Source organism: Watersipora subatra, chromosome 11, assembly GCF_963576615.1.
Source record: "Watersipora subatra chromosome 11, tzWatSuba1.1, whole genome shotgun sequence".
Lineage (NCBI taxonomy): Eukaryota > Metazoa > Bryozoa > Gymnolaemata > Cheilostomatida > Watersiporidae > Watersipora > Watersipora subatra.
The window spans coordinates 5,809,894-5,833,691 of NC_088718.1; the positions used below are offsets into that span (position 1 = coordinate 5,809,894).

General features: G+C 34.9%; 1 protein-coding gene across 1 annotated transcript in view; it reads left to right on the plus strand.

The window, feature by feature from the left end:
* The first annotated feature begins 534 nt into the window (after window positions 1-534).
* Window positions 535-23,798, plus strand: part of LOC137408885 (sodium- and chloride-dependent neutral and basic amino acid transporter B(0+)-like) — a 40,210-nt gene continuing 16,946 nt past the window's right edge. Inside the window, exons 1-6 of the mRNA XM_068095492.1 lie at window positions 535-663; window positions 13,112-13,277; window positions 15,572-15,703; window positions 19,009-19,164; window positions 21,527-21,645; window positions 23,417-23,499. Of these exons, the coding sequence (XP_067951593.1) occupies window positions 652-663; window positions 13,112-13,277; window positions 15,572-15,703; window positions 19,009-19,164; window positions 21,527-21,645; window positions 23,417-23,499 (668 nt within the window). The 5' untranslated portion in view covers window positions 535-651. The remainder of the gene's footprint in view (window positions 664-13,111; window positions 13,278-15,571; window positions 15,704-19,008; window positions 19,165-21,526; window positions 21,646-23,416; window positions 23,500-23,798) is intronic.

Genomic DNA, 23,798 nt, shown 5'->3' on the forward strand with positions numbered 1-23,798 from the left:
AAAAAATTAATTTTTGTTGATGTAGTCGATTTTTTATTAGTACCATTTTGTGGACACTTTTTGTCGACACCTTTCTACTGATCACTTTCTATTATGAGTTAGTAATAACCGATATCAATTATAGCAACTATGACTTTTTTTTCTGAGCGTTTGAACCACGATCAAGATTTATCAATTTTAATCTTGAAACATCCTGGAAGTCGGATCACCTCAAACAAAAAAACGATCGCAAATGATAAAAAATACGATACTTTCTGATGAAATCTACTAATATGTTGTGTCAGCTCATCATTAAAAGTCCATCGTTGCTCAGAATTGTCATTAGCCAAGGACTCCCTGTAAAGACCACCTGCAAACGATTTGAGATTAGAGAACTACACACTCTTTGTAGTAGTCAACAGGCACCTGTTTTGGTTGTCACTGTCAAAGTAGACCACCGTTAATGCGTTTCCAATAAATGTCTACAGTATGCAAATTCAGCCACGCTCCATTTGAATGCAACGCACTAATCACAGCTTGGCTTCATTCCTCTGTCCTTTGCAAGACCCGCCCAGGCTTACCACTCACTCTGCTTGGCTCCTAACTGTACCACATCTCAACTGGTACTGACAAACGTAAGCAGGTGCTCCACGGTGCCTACTGGTAGCAAGCATGTCTAACAAGGTAAATATTCTTTTTTTAACCAGCAAATCTGCTTGTTACATGCGTTGTTGAAGTTTTCAAACACAAAAAATGGAATGTAGAAAAAGCTTTGCTACTATATATTTAATGTCTTAACCAAAAAATTTGTTTAGATACTGTTAATCCTGTGCAACGTTTCAGATGCGCATAGATGAATGGAGACCTTTCTCATTTTGTTTGTGGAATGTTACTATACGGTAGAAGGTAGACTAAAATTTGCCAGTAACAACCTTCACTCTTGTAGTAAGGGTATTCAGAAAAAAGTTGTTAGTTAGCAGTTCAGTATTCTGGGCTTAACGATACGCCATCTAAATTTTTTGTTTAAAATTGTTGGCTTATAAAATGGACAGTCACGGAGCTGATCTCCAAATCTACTATAATAAGAGTTGTGTCTGTCCATCCGTTTGCCTGAAACCACAGCTAGAGGTTGGAAAAAGGATTACGTCCTACGGGATTCGAACCCATAACAATCTTAGGCTTATATCATATCTGAAAGGTTATTTCATGCTTGTTGATAGCAGGACAAATCTTAGAATACTATATAATAGCAAAAAAAAGCCTTGCTTTGTTCACTGGTGCCACCTATTTGCATGAAAACAACAATATTTGCAGATAAACCACTTTTACTAACATCCTGGAAAGCAGCAGATATTAAGCATTTCTCTTTCAAAAAGCTAACACCATTAAATATAGCTTAAAAATGAACATCCCTCAAGGTAATGATGCACAACAGAAAAAGTTAATCATATGTTTACAGGAATTTGAAGCCGAGTGCATCCACAACTAACTGTTTTTGGCTTCACGCATTCTTTAGAAAGTCGACTATCCAACATTTAAACTTGTCTTTGTAAAAAATGTATTTTATTCTTGTACCAATTTTACATGTGGTTGTGTGTCACTTGCTGCTGCGTGTCAATTGCTGTTGTATGTTACTTACTATTAAGTAACACTTACCGCTCTGTGTAACTTACTGCTGTGTTTTACTTACTATTGTGTGTCACTTACTGCTGAGTCATGTACTTTTGTGTGCCAATTGCTCTCATATGTCCTTTACTGCTTTGAGCCACTTGCAGTTGCATGCCACTTGCTGTTTTGTGTCACTCACTGCTGTGTGTGACACAAAACTGCTGTTTGGTACTAAAGTGTGTCTCTAACTGCTGTGCCACTTCTTGGTGTGTGTCACTGCTGGGTGTGACTGCTGCATGTCACCTATTTGCGTGTGTCACGTACTGTTGTGAGTCACTTACTGTTGTGTGCTACTTTAGTGTGTCATTTGCTGTTGTGTGTCGCTTACTGCCGTGTGCCACTTGCTCTGGTGTGTCACTTACTGATGTGTGTTACATACTGTTGTGTGTTACCACTGTTGTGTGTTACTTTTGTGTGTCACTTGCTGTTGTGTGTCACTTACTGCTGTGTATTACTACTGTCAACCACTTACTGTTATGTGTCGCTTACTGTTGTGTGCCACTTGCTCTTGGGTGTCACTACTGATGTACGACACCTACAGCTGTGCATCCTTTGCTGATGTGGCTTTTTTCTTCTTGTGAAAGAATAGATGTTTTTTGTATGAACTGTTTCCAGATTTTAGCTATCGTGTCATAAAACCTACTATTAAGCAAGCTGAAATGCTAAAACTGAAATGAGATAATACATGTTTCTTGTGATGTCAAGGCTATCAGAAAACCTTATACTGTCAATATCGATGTAGCGATGAAAGTGAAAAACAGAAAATACGCAAATATCTTATTCATTTTGTGATGGTAGTTTGTGGTAAAGTGAAAAGCGATTAGGAATTTTGATTTAGAGTAGCCTCGACCTAATTGAACCAAGTCTAGACTTGACATGAGCTCCAGCAGAGCAAAGATCATCAGATCTCCGTAATTATTGTTATTCCAACAACAAAACAACATATTCTTGGATTGCTATATTGCCATAGCTACAAATTAGTTGCCCAGAAACCAATTGAACATTCTTGCGCAATGTGGTCAGCCATGTGAAATACTGTTTGAAGAATGAACATTTTCTGTCTAACAGGGTGTGTAATAAAAAGATACAGTCATTCATATTGTTAGCATTATCAAAAAATATGAACAGAAAGCTTCTAGGAAATGATTTGAAGGTTTTTTAAATATGTTGGTTGAACATGACATGAAAACATTGACAAATAATCTGTTTGCTAGTACCAACCTAGCAAGTTGGGTATCTTGAGGAACTATACGAAGCCGTTGCTATAGCGACTGTATATGATCTCATCAGCTATTCTTAAGTTATTCCCACGAATCACAGGGTGAAAAGTCGTGGTATGAATTGTTCATAAGGATATATAGAGGAGATTATGACTCATGTTGCTATGATGATACCTTCCCTATTCATACGCATTTCTACTAGTAACCATGACTAGATGCTAAAAGGGGAAAATTTTTAGTAATAATCACGGATATACCCCAGACTTAGCATATATTTAAGATGCATGATTAAGTTTGCCGTTGTAAAATTACACGCTGTATTAAACTTTCCATGATCTAGAAGTGACTTTTTTACCTTGTAGTCATGGTCACCTATACCTGAATAACTAGTATGTAAAAATTCAACTCATTCAGATATTGTGCGACAAAACCAGTTTCAACTAGCCTGAGATCTAGGAAACAATTACTAGTTGCTTGAAAAAGATTGGGCCGATCCTATCAACCACCTTAAATATGATTTTACACAAAATTTTAGTAGATTTTATTAGAAAGTATCAGTATTTTTCTATCATTTGTGATTGTTTTTGATGTTTGAGGTGATCTGACTGCCGGGATGTTTCAAGATTAAAATCAACAAAACATGATCATAATTAAAACACTCAGATCAAGCGAATGTGTGATTATCATCATGTCTACAGTTGTAAAGAGACTGACAGAATAGAGGCACGTAATGCTGCTAAACAATTGAAATAGCCAAGGTCAACTACCACGACGATAAAAACTAGTGACTTCATTTTACGCGTATTTTTCATTTGAGCGTTTTAACTGCGATCAAGTTTTGTTGATCAGTCCAATCACCTTAAACAAAAAGAAAATCGCAAATGATAGAGAAATACCCATACTTTCTGATAGAATCTGGGCCGATCCTATCAACTACCTTAAATATGAACTTACACAACATTTTAGTTGATTTTATCAGAAATTATTGATATTTTTCTATCATTTGTGATTGTTTTTGATGTATGAGGTGGTCTGACTGCCAGGATGTTGTAAGATTAAAATCCACAAAACATGATCATAATTAAAACACTCAGATCAAGCGAATGTGTGATTATGATGTCTATAATTGCAAAGAGACCGACAGAATAGAGACACTTTGAACACAATAGTCAATATCAACTCTCACAACTAGTGACGTCATCACCAAAACTTTCGCTTGATCTGGTTAACATCAGATCAAGCGAATGTGTGATTATGACTTCTATAGCTGCAAAGAGACTGACAGAATAGAGACACGTAATGCTGCTAAACAGTTGAAATAGCCAAGGTCAACTACCACAACGATAACAACTAGTGATGTCATTTCCCACGTATTTTTCATTTGAGCGTTTTAACTGCGATCAAGTTTTGTTGATCAGTCCAATCACCTTAAACAAAAAGAAAATCGCAAATGAGAGAGAAATACCCATACTTTCTGATAGAATCTTAAAATTTACTACAACTTTTTTAAGTTCATCCTAAGACCTGGTACACACTGTATCGCAGTATATCGCCAGTAATACTACACTACATCAGCGATCGTCCCACACACTATCACAAACCCATCTGCATTTACAACAGCGAATAGTCTGGAACAGAGTATTCTCATTATATTATATGGTTACTGAAATACTAGTCCCGCAGTGACTATCGTGAAGGGAAATATAGGCCGCTCAATCTGCAACAGCCAATCATCATTACCGCAGTGGTGCACATCGCACAGATTTTAGTATATGCGCTGGAAAATATGGAGAAAATCTGACAGCTGCAATGTTTCCCAACCTGTACTGCCTGCGATGCCATTGTTAACGAGTTCACAATAAATCGCTGAAAGGACAACCACAATATCTTGCGGTACAGTGTGTACCCCCCCCTCTAAAGCCTGGTACAGTGTGTACCAGGCTTTAGAGGAGGGGGGGTTTATAAAAGCTCTTAGCTTCTTGCCTTTAACCTATATAAATCCCTGTCAAACAAAATTCCATTAGTCAACATTTTTTACATTTTGATTATAATAGCGATTGATCGCGTTAGCACCAGCTTATCGTTTACAATGAAGTCTTAGCTCATTAATGTTGTTGTTCATATGTGAGTGGTGTGGTTGACCTAGATATCTACCTCTTAGTAGAGAGCAACTTTTTACAATCCTGTCACAGGTGAATAATTTCGCAGGTAAACACAGGTTCAGTGTCTTGGATTCTAAACTAATCCCTCCACGGCTTTACATTAATCTGATACACTAAGAAGAAAATTTTATTCTTAAATTAATGTCTGTCTATGAATAAATTGATATTCTATTATGGTTCTGCAGCAGTTAGCTAGTACTAGTGGGAATACTGTAGTTGGTTGTGCAGGCAATAACCAACTGGGTGATAAAACCGTAGAAAGGTTTCACATATTCGCTAGAGATTGTGTGTGTGTGTGTGTGTGCGTGCATGTGTGTGCATGCGTGTGTGTGTGTATTAGTTTCAGTAAGAGAAATCAAATGTTTGTATAGATGCTCATAAAAAACTGATGCTGACTGAAAAATACATAAATAAAATAAAAATGTAAAACCATAAAAATCATATTACTTGGTAAAATGAGATTAAGGTACGATATACACTTAGATCTAAAGCAGTGTTTGCGTAGGTTCACTTTAAAGTTTATCGTAGACAGACATTCTGAGGGTGGTTTTGTCAAAACTAAATTGGTGTGGCTTCTGACGTTATTAGCCTTAAACTTTTTGTGGTTAGGCTGCTAGTACTTGCAATCAGCCAATCAATTTAAACCAAAGGTCACCAACTTCACACTTGAAATCTTTATAATCCATCTAATGGTTTTTAGTCTCCCATCTATAATGGCATCATGTAGTGTATACTTGGTAGTTGTATATAGAGACGAATATGATATAGCAAAAACACCTGTTCAACGGTTTCATTTTTAGGAGCTGTTATGCCTTTTATTATGCTTTTACGACGCTAATGATGCGCAAATTTGAGCAAATCCGCAAGTTAGCAGCATCATGGAAACAGCATAAATCTGCAAGCTAAGCGCGTTTTGGGATTCGCAAAACTTTATCGAATCCATCATTCTTGCGAATAATGCAAACAGCACTTGCGAATGATGCTCATTAAAATACCGCGCTAATTATTCAATTTTTAACATTTTCAGTACTCCTGTACTATAATTATTAACTTATATCATACAATTCCTTACCTTTTTTTCAAAAAGGTGCCGGAGTCAATCCGCATTATGCACATGTCCATATAAACACTTAATTCGCACGGTAACACAACTTGCTCACAACTCAAAATTTGCATGATGCCCTTCATGTGTGTCATGGAAACACAGTGTTATGTCTAGGAACACTACGCACTGGTTTCTATTGACTATCATAGCTTTTATAAAACCCTGAAAAAACTTTTTAAACTTTTTTGAATTCTCTTATTTAATAATTTAAGCCAAGGTATGAGTACCCAATAAACTAGGATAGTGTGGTTGCTCACTCTCCCTTCTGCCCGTCGACTTTGACAAGTGCGATGACTTTTCCTTAAGCAATAACTGACTTAACACCCACGGCTACAAAGACTGATGTCTGAGGACATCGGTGTCATTAAGGACACCTACTGACGCTAACCACATCGCTGCCAAACATCGCCTTCTGTAGCCACAGATAGTGGTTGTAATATGGCTGCTGATGGGAATATTGAGTAAAGTTTTTTGATCTTTCCAGAAGCATTTTATAAAGCCATTTTACAGTTGAATTAGCGTTCCATTTTCAGAATATGCTACTCTGAAAATAAAATGTCTACTCAATGTTTACTTTTAAAATCTAAAAATCAGCCCAGGTTCTAGACATACATGAACTAGTATTGCTGGAAATCATGCAAAAATAAACTGTCTTTTAGTATTTTGTTGCAGATAATTTTTATTATTATTCTTATTATTGCTATGAAATAAAAAAGAAATTACTATTATTTACTAAATAATTTCTTATTATTAAAAAAGTTGTTTTCTCTTTCTGGGTTTATAATTGTAGAGTAGTTTAAAAGTTCAACTGTTAAAAATAAAATTCTTTCAAGTTGATGTTTACTCTTGTCACATAGCTAGCTAGCTAAGAGGAACGTGGAATTAGCGTAAACCACTACAAATATTTTTGGAACATTTCCAGGGGGTATCGATCATTCCATGTAATGAAAAATTGGCTGTTGTTGCTCTAATATTGACTATGTACTATTATTGTTTGTAATCATGATCGGAAGATTAGTTGGAAAACTGGGCTTTTAGTAGTTAAAAAAAATAGTAACAATAACGGCTGCCATGTTATTAGAATAGAACCAAGTTAAGGAATGTCCACCTGCGCTTTCTAACAATAAGAATAGCTCTATGTTAATCACTGAATGTATTAATATTGGCTCATACTTTGTATGATGCTCTATTTAGTGGTACAACCAAAGACCTGCTAGGTAGCCTGACCTGACCCCCCCTTCTAACATCTAAATAGCCTACCAACTCATATTAAAGATAAACTTACACAAATGTTTAGTGGATTTTATCAAAAACTATCAGTATTTTTTACCACTTGCGAATGTTTTTGATGTTTGAGGTGATCTGATTGGCCGCATGTTTCTAGGCTAGAATTGATAAAACTCAATCGCGGTTAAAACTATCGGAAGGAAATGACATCACTAGTTGTTATGGTTGCTATGGCTACTATCAGCTATTGTGCTCAAGTTGCAGTGTTACGTGTCTCTATTCTGTCGGTCTCTTTGCCACTATATATGTCATGATCACACTTTCGCTTGCTCTGAGCATTTTAACCGCGACAAACTTTTGACGATTATAATCTTGAAACACCGTAGCAGGCAGATCACCTCAAACATAAAAAACAATCGCATTATAATAGATTTCTGATAAAATCTACAAACATCTTGTGTAAGCTCATCTTTAACATGACTTCCTCTCCAGGAGTTGTCTATTCAAATATAAATTTTAAGCTTTATGGAAAGTTAATTCTTTTGGATATGTGAGTAATCCCTCTAAGATAGAATATAATGCCTGCTTGGCAGAAGTTGTGCGGATTTTAAAAGGGTTTTGCACAAACTGCTAGCTGGACATGTCAGAGTTCAGTTACAATGTAGCCTCCACAACTGGAGACATGCCCAGTTGCAGAGAACAATTTAAGGTTGGATGTCAGTCTTGTCACCACCAGTGGGCCTTTCTGGGAACTGAACCCCGACCCTTTGTTTGCAGTTCAGGTGATTTAGACTCCTAGGTCATGGCTGCCCTCTTTTTTTGAACGAAACCTTAACATCTGTTACCTCACGTGAGGTCTTCCGCAACACATTGCTGGTACACACAGTTGCACCTTGTGAAAGGGAGAAATTGTAGGCCTTAACTTATGACAGCTGTCATTTAAATGAGTCCTCCAACTACGTATGAACAGACAGTACATTTCATATATGGCCAACAAGTCAAACGCTACTAGAGTTCCATTATTCATGCTGTAATACACCTGGTTACTTCACTAGCATAATCATTTATAATGTGTGGAGGAGGGTGTGGGTTTAGTATTTATGAGATCATGATATTAAATTTCAGTAATTCCAGATAGCGATCTTACTCCGCCGTGGTTTACCAGCGTGCAAGTCTTTTAGCTGCAGTATAATTTACATGGAATATTTAGGTTTTGTCTGATCTTTTTACCTCCAATGTGGCTCCATCATTGAAAATAGACCATTAAGCAGATAAGATATGTTCTAAGATGGCAGACCATCTGACATTGAACATTTTTATGACAACCACATGAAATATATCTCATTTAGGCATAGCAACAAAAAGACATTTATGCATGCCAATCAGATATGTACAGAAATGATGTCTTTTAAAATGATTTCTTACCAATAAATCTGGCAAACACGCAAGATGTTGGTTTGATGGTCTTTCTAAGCCAGAGGAATTCAGTCAATGCGGTGAGATATGACCTCATGTGTATAGAAAACCTTTTAATTATACTAATTGGAACAGCAGAGCGATGCACTCTGTTACAGCTTTTATGTATATGCTGCCTATCAGCGTGTAATAAATTGCTATAAACAAAGGGTGAATGAACCCACCGTGGGTGACCAACCCACCCGGCTTTTTAATATAAGCAATTAATGAATAGAATTGTTTCGGGCTTAAAGATGAGAGTTTACACAAATGTTAGTAGATTTTATCATAATCAGTATTTTTCTATCATTTGTGATTGTTTTTGATGTTTGAGGTGAGCCGGCTGTCAGTATGTTTCAAGATTAAAGACAACAAGGCGTAATCGGGGTCCAAACGCTTAAAAAGCGCTGAAATGATGTCATTAGTTACTTGGCTGTCAGTCTCCCTCATTATTAATTTCGGCTATTGTGCTCAATTTGCAGCGTTATATGTCTCTATTCTTTCGATTCCTTTGCCGAAGTGCAACTATGATGTCATAATCGAACTTTCATTTTCTTGAATCTGAGCATTTTAACCACGATCAAGTTTCGTCGATTTTAATCTTAAAACATCCTGGCAGTCAGATCATCTTAAACATCAAAAACAATCGAAAATGATAGAAAAATACTGATACTTTCTGATAGAACTTACTAATATTTTGTAAGTTTGTCTTTAATTCTTGTTAATAGCCTGCCATCTAACACAAACAGTTGAAGTCAGATTCTAGTGCAGCATAGATATCGTCTGCACACTCCAAAACTACTAGAGGATGCGCTGTTTTGACAAATGAATTGACAAATGAGAATTGGTGCAAGCTGTTTAATAGCTATGACGCCTTTACTAGATTTGTGCAGTATGGAGATTAAATCATCATCAGCGTATGTATTATCCTATGTAGATCATCTAAAATTTGTAAGATTGAGAACGTTTGTGCAGCTCTATGAGTTGTTACATTTGCTCAGACAACAAGCGCTACACGTTAACGATGAGAACAGAAGAGAACAAAAATGCTTTTAGCTCGCAACAAAAAATAAAGAGTTTCAACAGAATTAATTATTAAACGAATTATCAGTTTTGTTTTGTGAACAGTTTATAATTTACCATTTTCATATTTCTGGTACAAGTGAGGATATCTTAATTTTGGTTCTCGCCCTAGCGTGAACAGCCGGTGGTGTTCCTGCGGTCATCGGCTGTACCTAAGGAGGCTGCATGTTTTCAGCGCTTACTGTACTAGCGGTGATCACGCAATTAAGAAATTGTCTGCTTCTAGAACAGGGGTGTCAAACTCATTTTCACCGAGGGCCACATCAGCGTAATGGCTGTCCTCAAAGGGCCAGATGTAACTTATAATTGTAATGAAATGTAATCGAATAATGTAAAATAACTTAAACTAGTCTTTGTTATTAAATAACTCTGACTTTATTACTTAAAGTTGCAAACAGAACAGTTACACAGCAAAACATGCAGAACACTTGTTTTAGAAAAAAATGAGAAAAGTAACGCAATACCCATCAACATGGGCATACTTTCAGTAAAATCAAAAATTGTGCGCTGCTAAGAACATGAATTTGTTGGCATACACACATTAAATCTGCAAACACTAAATAATTGCAACAGCAGCAACACAAAATCAATATGTAAGCAGCAAAAAATCAAAACATTATTTGCTATTTGCTGAAACAAAGTTAGACTTGCACCAAAGAAGTTACAAAATATACAGTGTTTGACTAAAATTAGTAATTTATTACATAAAATACAAAGTTATGAATATTATTTACACATGTACAGTTAGTCATGAACATGAAAATCACGAAACTATAATTTCGAATTTTTCCTCGCGAGTATTCTCCTTCAAAGCATAGCAAATCTACATCCCGATATAACTCAAATAAACTGTCATAAACACGTTTCAAACAATAACAATATGTTCAGTAACTCTGTTCTTGACTTTTCAGACTTCAGGGGCAGCTCTGAGAATGAATATGATCCTATCGATATTGAATGATAACTTTTGTCTGACTACGGTTGACAGCCTAAAAGGTGCATTTTTATTCGAGTGTAACGATTCAAATTGACAAAATTAAAAGTCAGTAAAAACTTTGAAACATTAAAAATAATGTTTCAATTTTATTTATGCAGTCTTTCACTGTCTTACCCTTTCTGAATCTGCATATTTACTTCTGGAGTTGAAAAAAATTGATCGGGAACGATAAATTTTAAAGTGACAGCGATGATTTTCGGTTCAGTTAGATGTCGCAATGGGCGTAGTAATTTAGTTATAACTTTTGCCAGAGAGATCATTGAGGCATATATGTACGTTTGTTTGATTAGCCAGAAATATTTTCTCTGACTAATCAAAATTCTTCTTATGTAATGTAAAAATAACAACACAAGGAATAGATAAATTTCAGAGGCATGATAACTCGCGTTGGTGTGCCTAGCAACGATATAAATACGGGAGAATGAGTTTCGTGCGAATGAGTAATTAAGCCCTCGCGGGCCACATAAAATCAGGTGGCGGGCCACATGTGGCCCGCGGGCCATGTGTTTGACACCTGTGTTCTAGAAAATGGTATCTTTTACGCATGGAGTTAAGATATAGCTTGTGTTCCCGGGTCAAGGCGGTATTAATTCATTTATCGTAATTGGAAATACAGATTAATCTAAAAATCGAAATTACAGAAATCATATGCACAATGCATTATCTGTGCATGGGTTGCCTGTGCACTGTTCTCACTACTGGCAACATCCTGCAGCCTACATCGGGACCGTAGAAAAGTTCAACTAGCTGAACTTTGCCAGCAGCCACCGCCGGCAGAGAAATTGTCGCCGACTCTCGTCTGCCTTTTTGTTCTCAGCAGCTGCCGGTTGCACCACCGCCGGTTGCACCACCGCCGATTGCACCACCGCCGGTTGCACCACCGTCGGTTGCACCACCGCCGCTTGCACCACCGCCGGTTGCACTACCACCGGTTGCACCCCCGCCGGTTGCACCACTGCCGGTTGCGCCACCGCCACTTGTTTCGGTAGAGTGAGAACCAGGCTTTAGTGCATAGAGAAATAGTCGTTTGTGTGAAGCCAAGTTGCATGCATTACAAATGAATGAAATTGATTCAAGATTGCTATAATAAGCTGTTTCAGCCAATCACAGATGCATCAATTTTTTCCCTACTAACATAGACCAACAATTTGATTTCAACGTGTTGCTGATGTGTCACCAATGCATTGGCTTCGCAAAAGAAATATTTCATCGGTGCGTAAGCTAATGTCGGTGTCATTGACTATGTCGTTAATTTCATCGGTGTCATGTGACAGTTGCTGAACATTGTACCTGCTATATACTAAACTAAAATATGAGCTTCTTTGACAACAGGACTAGAATGGTACTTTAACAACTCATAAGTTATCTGCATTGTTTTTTCATTCAAAAAATTATGGTATTAAAATAAGACAAATACTAGTTAAAATCAGCAATTTTAAATAATTTTGACGTAATCGGTTAAAGTTACCTAGATATTCTTATAAACTGGCTGCTGATGAAACAAATGATATGGAAAGTGGGAGTGATGAAGGGAAGAGAAGGTGGGAGAAAGTAAGAGGTGAGAAAACAAGCGAAAGGGAAAATGAGAGAACAATGTGAGAGGAGAAAAAAAAGAGAGAGTTGAAGAAGGGAGATAAAGAAGGGAGAGAGGTAATGGAAGGAAAGAGAGGTTTATGTTGGCTAGCATCCAGTTAGTTCCATCACTGATTGCTACTCTGTCAGACTAGAAGTTGTATTCAACAGGTTAAAAACCTCCGTGTAGCAAAAACAGCAAAGCTATCAGTATATATAATTCAATAGCTTTACTTGCATATATAATATATATAATGCAATATATGTTATATTATATAGAATATTATATATGATTTTATATATAATATATAATATAATATTATATATTACATACAATATATAACATTATATATAATATATAATATTATGTATAGTATATAATATTATATATTACATATAATATTATATATTATATATAATAACATATAATATTATATGTAATATATAATATTATATACTATATATAATATATATTATATAAAGTATATAATATTATATGAAATAATATATAATATTATAATATATAATATTATATATAATATTATATATTATATATAATGTATAATATTATATACAATATTATACATAATGTTGTATATTATATATAATATATACTACATCAGTATATATTTTTTTATACCAGGCAGGGCAGAGCACTGATGAGCTAGTGGTCAACTTCGAGGAAGATGAGAACAAGGCGAGAGGAAACTGGGGTGGACAGGCAGAGTTTCTGTTATCTTGCCTTGGTTATGCAGTGGGATTGGGAAACATTTGGAGATTTCCCTACCTCTGTTATAAAAATGGAGGAGGTAGGTGTGTTTAGGATAATATTTCATAGTTAATTAATAGTTTTGTGACTGTAATGCCAGGGTTATGATATTAGTGTCTAGGTCAATTGGAAGTGAGCATGTGATAATCAATTCCCGTTTCCATGTTGAAATATTGCTGAATGTCCAGTTATGTAACTCTAATGAAATGGCGACAACAAGTTTGAAGGGCTTGATAGCTGGAGTTCTGAGAATAAGTGAAGTGCCTTCAACAAATCGGCCAATCACAACAATAAAGTATTACATAATTCTGTATCTGTGTAAGGAATAAGCTTCCGAAGTAATCTGGTAGCAAATTAGCTTGGTAGAGTTTGTGATGCATTAAGTTTTTTAGGGAAACTAACTTGTTATAAAATACATGTCATTTACGAAAGATGGTTGTATTTTATAACAATATTTATCTTTTGAAAAAATACTGCACATGTTTGAGTCCTAATAAAAGTTGAAAACTCTGAAAATAGCCTTTTCAAAATAGAGCTGACAACTCTTACCTATTTCCTGCTACTGTTCGTCAAACTGAAAAAGAATGAAAAGCCTGAGAACCGAGTTTTGAGTATTAGACTAAACCCTGCATCTCGTTATCATCTAACATGATACTTTACTGCTTCAATGGTCGCTTATGAGGAGGAAAAGCTCTCATTTATTACATTTTTGCGTCCCAAAAAGAACACAAAATTCTCACAATCATTATATAGCTATGAGAGTAGTTGCATACATTTGGTAGTTTGTAAATAAAGATAAGAAAGAAACCCGAATGACAATATACAAATATTCCTAATAGATAATATGTATCATATATAATATAATAATATTGAGTAACTCTATGAGTAACTCTATAAAGAGAAGATTCAATAACTAGATGAATGTCCGGCGTTGCCCGAATAATAAAAAAGTCTTTGCATAGAAAATTTATTTTTATTTAACATATACAACATCTACTATTCAAATTTTTAGACTTCATACCATGAGAAAAGTGATTTGTGCAGTTCAAATAGCTTTAGAGAAAAAATAAAGCAACTGTAAAGGTGTTTAAATGTGAAATAGTTAACAAGTAATGGCTAGATAAATAATTGTTTTACTACAAAGATTAAAATGAAAAATGATTTGATAAAAATGAGTACATAGAAGTGTGTCTATAAAAAAAGTTACTTTTGCAGCAGAAGCTATCCATCAAAACTTTGAATACGACGGTGTTGGTACCCCCTGATATTGGTACAAACGTAAAAATGAGACATTGGACTGTCTTTGTATGATATTTTGTCTGACTGAATGAAGAGAGAATGTGGATGAGATAATACAAATGTCTACGTGAAAAGTATTTAACTTTACAGATTTAGTGATTGCCATTAGGAAAAACTGAAGATTGAATGAGTATAACTGCAAATTTGAAATTGAAACAGCACATTTGAAATTTTAAAATTAAAAAAAAGGTAATGGATTTTGAAATGGTTTTGAAAAACCATTCAAAAGAAAAACAGTTTTAGAAAGTAATATTGATTAATAATAAAAAGTACATATCTAGCTTGAAACAAGCAGTCGCGATAACGATAGATAAGATAGTAGGGAATGATAAAAATGACTTAGCCTAGTGGTCATGCTGCGTGTTTGCAAGTTCAATGTCGCAAGTTCAATTCTAGTGCCATGCATATTTTTCATTGCTAAATTTTATTTGCTACAACTGGACACGAAGACAAAAGACTAACAAACAAAAATTGATGTTGATATACAATATATGTATATAGATTGAAATGAACAAGCTGGAGGATACCAGATGTTAAACTAGACATTTTTATTAGCAGCATTGAATCAAACTGAGAATTGAACTGTTTATCAAATGCATCACTTTGTTGATCTTTATAGCTGCAATCTATCAAAGTTCTCTACAGTAATTAAATTAAAGAGAAGAAATAGAAATGTATGTGCTTTTATTTCATCCTTCATAGCTTGGTTACTGTCACATGACCTTTATTATTTACAATAAATACAAATGATGCCATGAAACCACAACTGGAAAGGTTTTAACGCCTTCTTTATGAGTGAAGTGGAAATATGGCTTTAAATAGATAGTGTTGGTTACAAACTCACCAACGCATGTGGCATGCTGAACACTGAACCTTCACAACATATATTTACATGAGTAGGTAATTCAGAATTTAGCCAAAAACTTACACTCTAATTTTACATGTTAGGTGATTTTCTGTATTTTATCGTCTCACATATTTTGCGATATAACTTTAGTTTTTGTAGTTTTTAATTAATAAAACCTTCTATTGTAGCCTTGTTCCTTATCCCATATGCCATCATGTTGTTTTTGGTTGGCATTCCCATCTTTGTTTTGGAATTGTCCCTCGGTCAGTTTACATCCTCGGGACCAGTGACATGCTGGAAGTTCAGCCGTCTTTTCAGCGGTAAGTAGATAACTTTCAGTTTTCTAAATGTGACTACAAAATCGCATGCCAAGAGCCAACCAATTTGTAACTCTAACTATATGCAATACTCTAACTATATTTGGTTGTTACTCTAACTATATGTGGTTGTTACTCTAACTATATGTGGTTGTTACTCTAACTATATGTGGTTGTTACTCTCATTATATGTGGTTGTTACTCTAACTATATGTGGTTGTTACTCTAACTATATGTGGTTGTTACTCTCACTATATGTGGTTGTTACTCTAGCTATATGTAGTTGTTTCTCTAACTATATATGGTTGTTACTCTAACTATATGTGGTTGTTATTCTAACTATATGTGGTTGTTACTCTAACTACATGTGGTTGTTACTCTAACTATATGTGGTTGTTACTCTAACTACATGAAGTTATTCCTGAAGAGTATTTTCATTTTTGATCAAAGCGCTTCAACTCTTCAGAACCAGGTTGTAAACCACGTTATGGACAACTTTGAGGCCAAGGGAATGATTTATGCCTTAGTCACTTCAAATCAGAATGTAGTTTTGATGATATTGATGATCGACCTTCTCAAGTACACCATCACCAAAACCATAGCAACATTACAGCAAAAGCAAGAGAATTAATTGTTATTGCCATATTCGAGTCATCATTAGTACACCATTTTGTGGACACTTTTCTACTGATCACTTTCTATTATGGGTTCATAAAAATCAAACATAATGAATGTCAAAGTTTTGGTCCAACAGAGGTGGCATTTAATTAAAGGGTGGTTCTGTATCTTTCAACCCTTCTTCTATAGTGAGTCTCTATTAGAAAAGGCGTTCAAATAAAAGTGACGCTCAAATAGAGCTGCTACGGTTAACAAGCCGGTGAATCTAGTAAGACTGTTAGAATCATAAATATACATCAGTTCTATGTGAGAGACAGTTATACAAAAAACATTTGAAGGAAAATAAGTGCAAATTAGTAGTTAGTTATAGTACTTGCTGCAAAACTCTATGTTATGAGTAATTCTTAATTTTTTTATAAGGAAAAACGATACTCACATTAAAAATCAGAATATCATTATCTAATGAAGATTAGAGGGCAAAAACAAGGGTGTAGGCTACAATTGTCTCTAAGCATTTTTTTCATCATATAGGCAGAAAAGTGCAGCAACTATAAAAACAACAGCCTGACGAATCAATATCCAACAGGGCTTTGCTGCCGTAGAATGTTATTGGGCTAGACGAAAGAGATACAAATATAGCCTTTGAGCTAATAGGTTATGTCTCTTGTATACAGTGCATTTCCATTCTTCAAATGCATTTGGAATTGCTTTCACTTTAAATCATAAAAACGATAAAATCTGAATGCATTTGACGCCATTTCGTTTCACTCAATGTGCGAAAGCGTTCGCTGCGAGAATACTATTCGACATCATAGAAAATCTCACTGCTGATGGATTTGAATCACTAAGCCGTTTCTAGTGGAAGTAAAAGGTTTCAGCGCACACCCACTCTGCTATGAAAACATTCTATTGCTACTCCCTGCTGTTACTGCTTGACTTGGTGCATTTGCATTAACATGCCAAGGATGGGTTGCTCGTACCAGGATGACGAAATAATGATTTCTTTAGATCTGATAATTGACTACGCATGAATTGAAAAGTGACTATGACCTGAACGCGAGTCTACTTGAACAAGTTTAGTTTTGGGGACACATCGAGAATCTTGACAAAATGTATATAGTGCATCTCAAAATCGTTAAAATGGAAGGGTGAAAATTCATCAGCTGGGGGCAACTCCAAATCTATTTGAAGTATGGAAACAGTGATAAACTCAGCCATTAACTGTTGAAACATGAAAATAAAAGTGTCTAATTAAAACACTTATATCTGTCAGTCTAGTAGTCCAATGCTGTCTTGTTGAGTCCAATGCTGTCTTGTTGGGTCCATTGCTGCCTTGTTGGGTCCATTGCTGCCTTGTTGGGTCTATTGCTGCCTTGTTGGGTCTATTGCTGCCTTGTTGAGTCCATTGCTGTCTTGTTGAGTGCATTGCTGTATTGTTGAGTGCATTGCTGTCTTGTTGAGTCCATTGTTGACTTGTTGAGTCTATTGCTGCCTTGTTGAGTCCAATGCTGTCTTGTTGGGTCCATTGCTGCCTTGTTGGGTCTATTGCTGTCTTGTTGGTTCCATTGCTGTCTTGTTGAGTCCAATACTGTCTTGTTGGGTTCATTGCTGTCTTGTTGAGTCCATTGCTGTCTTGTTGGGTCCATTGCTGCCTTGTTGAGTCCATTGTTGCCTTGTTGAGTCCATTGCTCCCTTGTTGAGTCCAATGCTGTCTTGTTGGGTTCATTGCTGCCTTGTTGAGTCTAATGCTACCTTGTTCAGTCTAATGCTGTCTTATTGAGTCCATTGCTGTCTTGTTGAATCTACTGCTGCTTTGCTGAGTCTAATGCTGCCTTTTTGAGTCTATTGCTGTCTTGTTGAGTCCATTGCTACTTTGTTGAGTGCATTGTTGTCTTGTTGAGTGCATTGTTGTCTTGTTGGGTCTATTGCTGTCTTGTTGAGTCCATTGCTGCCTCGTTGAGTCTATTGCTGTCTTGTTGAGTCCATTGCTGCCTTGTTGAGTGCATTGCTGTCTTGTTGAGTCCATTGCTGTTTTGTTGAGTCCATTGCTGCCTCATTGAGTCCATTACTGCTACATGTGACACATTTTACTTGTAAAAATATGCTCTCCCTTTGTGGTTTCAGCACTTTGTGGTTAAACAATTGCTTTCAAACTAAAAGGAGATTGATAACAAAAACATAAAAAAGAATTAAAATACATAAATATACATAAATCTCTCTAATACTCTGACCTCGTGAGATTCCTCTGTAGGTGGCATGTTTACAAAAGTGTAACTTCCTTCTCACAATGAACCCATTTAACCACAAGTACTAGTATACAGACATGCACTATTTAATGCATGGCAATTGTTTACTTGTTACTTAATCTAAGGATGGACTATTTACCACAATTTAAATCAGAAAATTCACTAAACGCTTTTGAATTTACTAATCCAGTTGAAACAGAGCATATTAGTGCTGGGCTTGCCAATACACGAGGTAACCTATTACACTAATGTCCTCATAGCAGATATGACAAATATCACTACCCAACATGTAAACTCTCTGATTCTTTTTTCACATTCTCCCATCAATCGTAATCATTAGCATATAACTTACTTCCATGTCTCAGTTTTTTGTAATATAAGAAGACACACACCTAGTCTGCATAAAGAGGATAATTCCAGTTATGACCTATTACTATGTTTTAGGAGTTGGATGGGGCATGGTGGTGGTGTCCGCCCTGGTAGCTACCTACTATAATATGATCATAGGCTGGGCGGTCTACTATTTGGTAGCATCCTTTGTGAACCTTCCTAGTAATGATCTGATATGGAGCTCATGCATCAAAGGGGAATCAAGTGACTGTAAGTTACTTCGAATTATGGGAAATCTGTGAGTTACTTCGAATTATGGGAAATCTGTGAGTTACTTTGAATTATGGGAAATCTGTGAGTTACTTCAAATTATGGGAAATCTGTGAGTTACTTCGAATTATGGGAAATTTGTGAGTTACTTTGAATTATGGGAAATCTGTGAGTTACTTCGAATTATGGGAAATCTGTGAGCTACTTTGAATTATGGGAAATCTGTGAGCTACTTTGAATTATGGAAAATCTGTGAGTTACTTTGAATTATGGGAAATCTGTGAGTTACTTTGAATTATGGAAAATCTGTGAGTTACTTTGAATTATGGAAAATCTGTGAGTTACTTCGAATTATGGGAAATCTGTGAGTTACTTCGAATTATGGGATATCTGTGAGTTACTTTGAATTATAGAAAATCTAAACAGAGGTTTGAAGTCTTTCATCTTTACGGAGTGCAACCACTGGCCATAAGTTTAATTAAACAGTTGAAAACTCTTCGGGAATAGTTTTAACACTCCATGAATATGTACTGTCAAGTCCATTCTTTCTCAAAAAGTCTAACAACACTGTTTTTGGTTGGTTATGTTATCTCCTCATCAGCAAGTGTCATTTGTGAAAAGTCACTAAGACACTAGACACTGAACACTTTTAAGTTTATTTTGCTAGCACAACCAGCCTTGAGTTGGCTTGAAAGCTCAGTATTAGCAGCTACAATGTTGACTGTATTTTCACCTATCATTTTTGAGTCATTTAAACAATGCTATCAAAGGGGTTTAAACTCTTGATATTCAGCTTAGTAACCAACACTCTAACAACTGCACCAATCAACCTCCTGCCATTGTAGAGCAAATGTTCAGATAGTTATTCTCACAGCACTCTAGACTTTCTAGGTACTAGTTGGTTATAAATGGTCATTCTGGAAAGAGCTTTCTTTATAGTTCTTAAAAACAGGATTTGAACTCCTGACTCTAACAACTGCGTCAATCAACCTATTGCCATTGTAGAGCAAATGTTCAGATAGTTATTCTCACAGCACACTAGACTGCCAAGGTACTAGTATGTACAAATATAAGATTGAATAAAACACCTATGGCATTGTATCAGATTACAGTCTCCACAATTTCTTTATGAGTATCATTTTACAAGTTATGAGTAAACATAGATGATATCATGTACGCAATAAAAAGAAATCTATGGGGTGACCTCAGTCTGATATTTAGTAGAGTTGGAATGCATTTGAAATAAGGGCAAGCAAACTTAAAACTCACTAAAGTAATGCTGACCTCGTCGTGGTCATATCCAAAGAGAAACTCTCTTGAAAATATTGTGTTGTTGCATTACATAATATTAAATCTGCAGCATTTAATATTAATATGTATTAATATTAAGCTATATTAATCAATTGATAATATTATTGGTAATATTAATATTGTTTAATATTAAAATACTACATAATATTAAATCTAATTAAATTATTTAAATTTAGTATTAAATAACATAAAGTTAAATGTACAGTATTTAATATTAATATGCGTTAATATTAAGATGTATTTATTTCATTATTATTGATATCATCTTTAATTATTAATTGCATATAATATTAAAGATATTAATAATATTTATTAATATTATTAATTAATAATTTTATTAATAATGTAAATATTATAATATTGAACATAACAAAAAATCAATATTAAAAGTACATTAAATGTAATTAAATTATTTAAATTTAATATCAAATAATATTAAACGACATAATATTAAATCTACAGCAAGAATTTCAGGAGAGTAAAATGTAAAGTTATAGTTGCCCAAGTAGAAGAATATCTTGCACTGAACTCTGCTAAGAGTCCCATTGTCAACACATATCTGAACTTGTTACACATCAATTAGGTAAGAGAGTGTAACTCCTTCATCCTAATTCAACGATTGTAGCTTCCATGCTTTACAGTAAATTTTCTTGATCAAGTTTTGATTCAGCTGATGCACACAACAAATTTAGTAGCATAAAGATTATTGTAAAAATAAAAAAAAGTTAGAGGCTGATACAGTGTTACCCAAAGGTTACCATGTTGTCATGTCTCAAAGCTTGTTATAACTAAAAAATTTTAGAAGGTTATTTGAAAAGCATCTTAGCTTAGGCTGTCACTATTCCTTCATATCTATATGTCCTAAAACATCATTATAACATAAAAAAATTGAATTTTTTTTAAAAAGATACTATTGAATTTCTGTTATAGTTTATTTCTTTTCTACGTGATTTGATTTGTTTTCGTCAGCATTGATTAGTGAAATAAATTAAAATTAAATCAAACCATTTAGGTTTCCTATGCACATCACAATGTTTTCATTGCATTGTAGATTGTTCGGATTACATCAAAATGTATGACGCAACAACATGCGTAGGTCCCGAATTCTTCGCCAACCAGTCAACTGGAGTTTGTTCTTATGCAAACGGGACGTTGAACCCGCTTAGTGGCGTAAGTTATTCCACTTTCTTTACATTTTCTGAGATATCTGTTTAACAGCTTTTTTAAATCTGATAAAATCTAATCAAGTTTAACAAGCTCTCAAGATAACAATTATATCAACTATTGATGTGTAAAAAACTAAATTTAGACTTGCCTCCCCTGCCTTGGTAATACACTATTATAGCTGTCTCATTAGTTAAAGAAGAACGTCACAAAGTTTTAGTAGATTTTATCAAAATGTATCCATATTTTTTATCATTTGCAATTTTTTTGATGTTTGAAGTAATCTGACAACCAAGATGTTTCTAGATTAAAATCGACAAAACTGGATCACAGTTAAAACACTTAGAAAAACAATATGTGTGAAAATGATGTCACTAGTTGGCTGTCTCTTTCATTATTGATTTTAGCTATTGCGTTCACGTTTTAGTGTCACGTGTCTTTGTTCTGTCGTTCTTTTTGCTGAAGTGCAACTATCGCACTTTCACTCTGAAAAGCAAGTCATAGCGTATTTTCGCTTGAATCTGAACGTTTTCACTGCGAGCATGTTTTGTCAATTTTAATTTTGAAACATCCTGACGGTCAGATCAACTCAAACATCAAAAACAATTGCAAATGACAGAAAAATACTGATACTTTCTAATAAAATTTACTAAAATTTTGTGCAAATTACTTTTTAATCGACTTTTCACGTCATTGCACACTCGACCTCTGCTAGCATTTGCGCTGCTCTGATATTTTTAAATTAACTACAATTAGGAACTCTCCATTTTTACTGGCATCACGCTTATACGTTTTATTGAAAAGTAATAATTTTCAATAAAACCGACTTTTTGGATTAGGTTACAAGTTCAAAAATCGCCCATCTTTTGTTATGATTTATGGTTTAACAAATTTTAAAATTGTTACACTTTCACATTCAGAAATTTGAAAAGTGGCAACTTTTCACAATTTTAAATTATGAAAAACTTGTACATAATGACTACATTTACGTATTTGACAGATGTAGTTCGCGAAATCCTTTAATCAAATTTTGATGATGTGAATGTACAAATTTAGGTGAAAGAAGAATCCCCACTAAAGACGGCGATGTGATTAACAAAACAAATCAGTATGGCCATAGATTATCAACCACATCAATTGAAGCTGCTCACATTCAATGCGCAATAAAACATTGAGTGAAATAGGCCCGTTGAACGAGTGAAATACGTGAAACTAAGACAAAATTTCAGTTTATTTAAAAAAAAGATATTATGCATGAAGTTTCATGAATAAAATAATGCTTATTGAATTTTTTTGTTATTATCATCATGTTATTTGTTTATGGTATATAAGCATAAAAAACTTCTAAACTGAAAATAGCAGTGCTAAAGACTGACGCCAAAAAGTCCTGCACCAAAAAGTCGGTGCCAGAAAGTTCCAGACCGGCAAGTAAAATAAATAAATAAATGGATTGTGTTAGGGCTACACAAATGAGACAGAGCAAGTCTGCTGATTAAGATGTCCCCTGGTTTAGACTTAGACCTTGAGTCATACATGTTTTTTTTTCATTTTGCTGACTGATGGATCTCTAAATAACTGTTGCATGAAAGACAGCCTTTATTTAAAAAAAATTGTTGTCACGAACAAGTTTTCTGTTACCCAAGCTATTTACTACATTAGCAAATTTTTGGCATTAGAAATTCCATGTTGACAGTTGAAAACTGTATGCTCCATTTTGGTTGCACCACAGTAACCAACCACATTAGGACAAAATATCTCTGTGAACATGGTGTTTTAGAAAGAACCCATGGGTATATGGAACGAAACTCTAGCTGAAGCAGTGGGCATAAAGACCACAGTGGCCACAGATGATTATCTCAAGTAAGTTTTTGAATAGAATAAACTATTACCATGGCAACGAAAAAAGAAAAACATAGAGGAACTCAATCTTATGAAAGAATTTCTACATAGTTTAATTTAAGTGAAGCAGGGTCAGATAACTCTTCAAACTAAATTATTACAACGTGTAATATTTGAGTGAAGTAGTTCTCACTTTGGCACAACAGACAATGGCTTTGTGAACTTATAAGTAGCATGTAATAGACCAGCGCAGGTGGCAAAAAGTGAAAAACCTCACAGTTGAGCAAGCCTAAATTTTTTGTATCAATTTTATCAGAAGT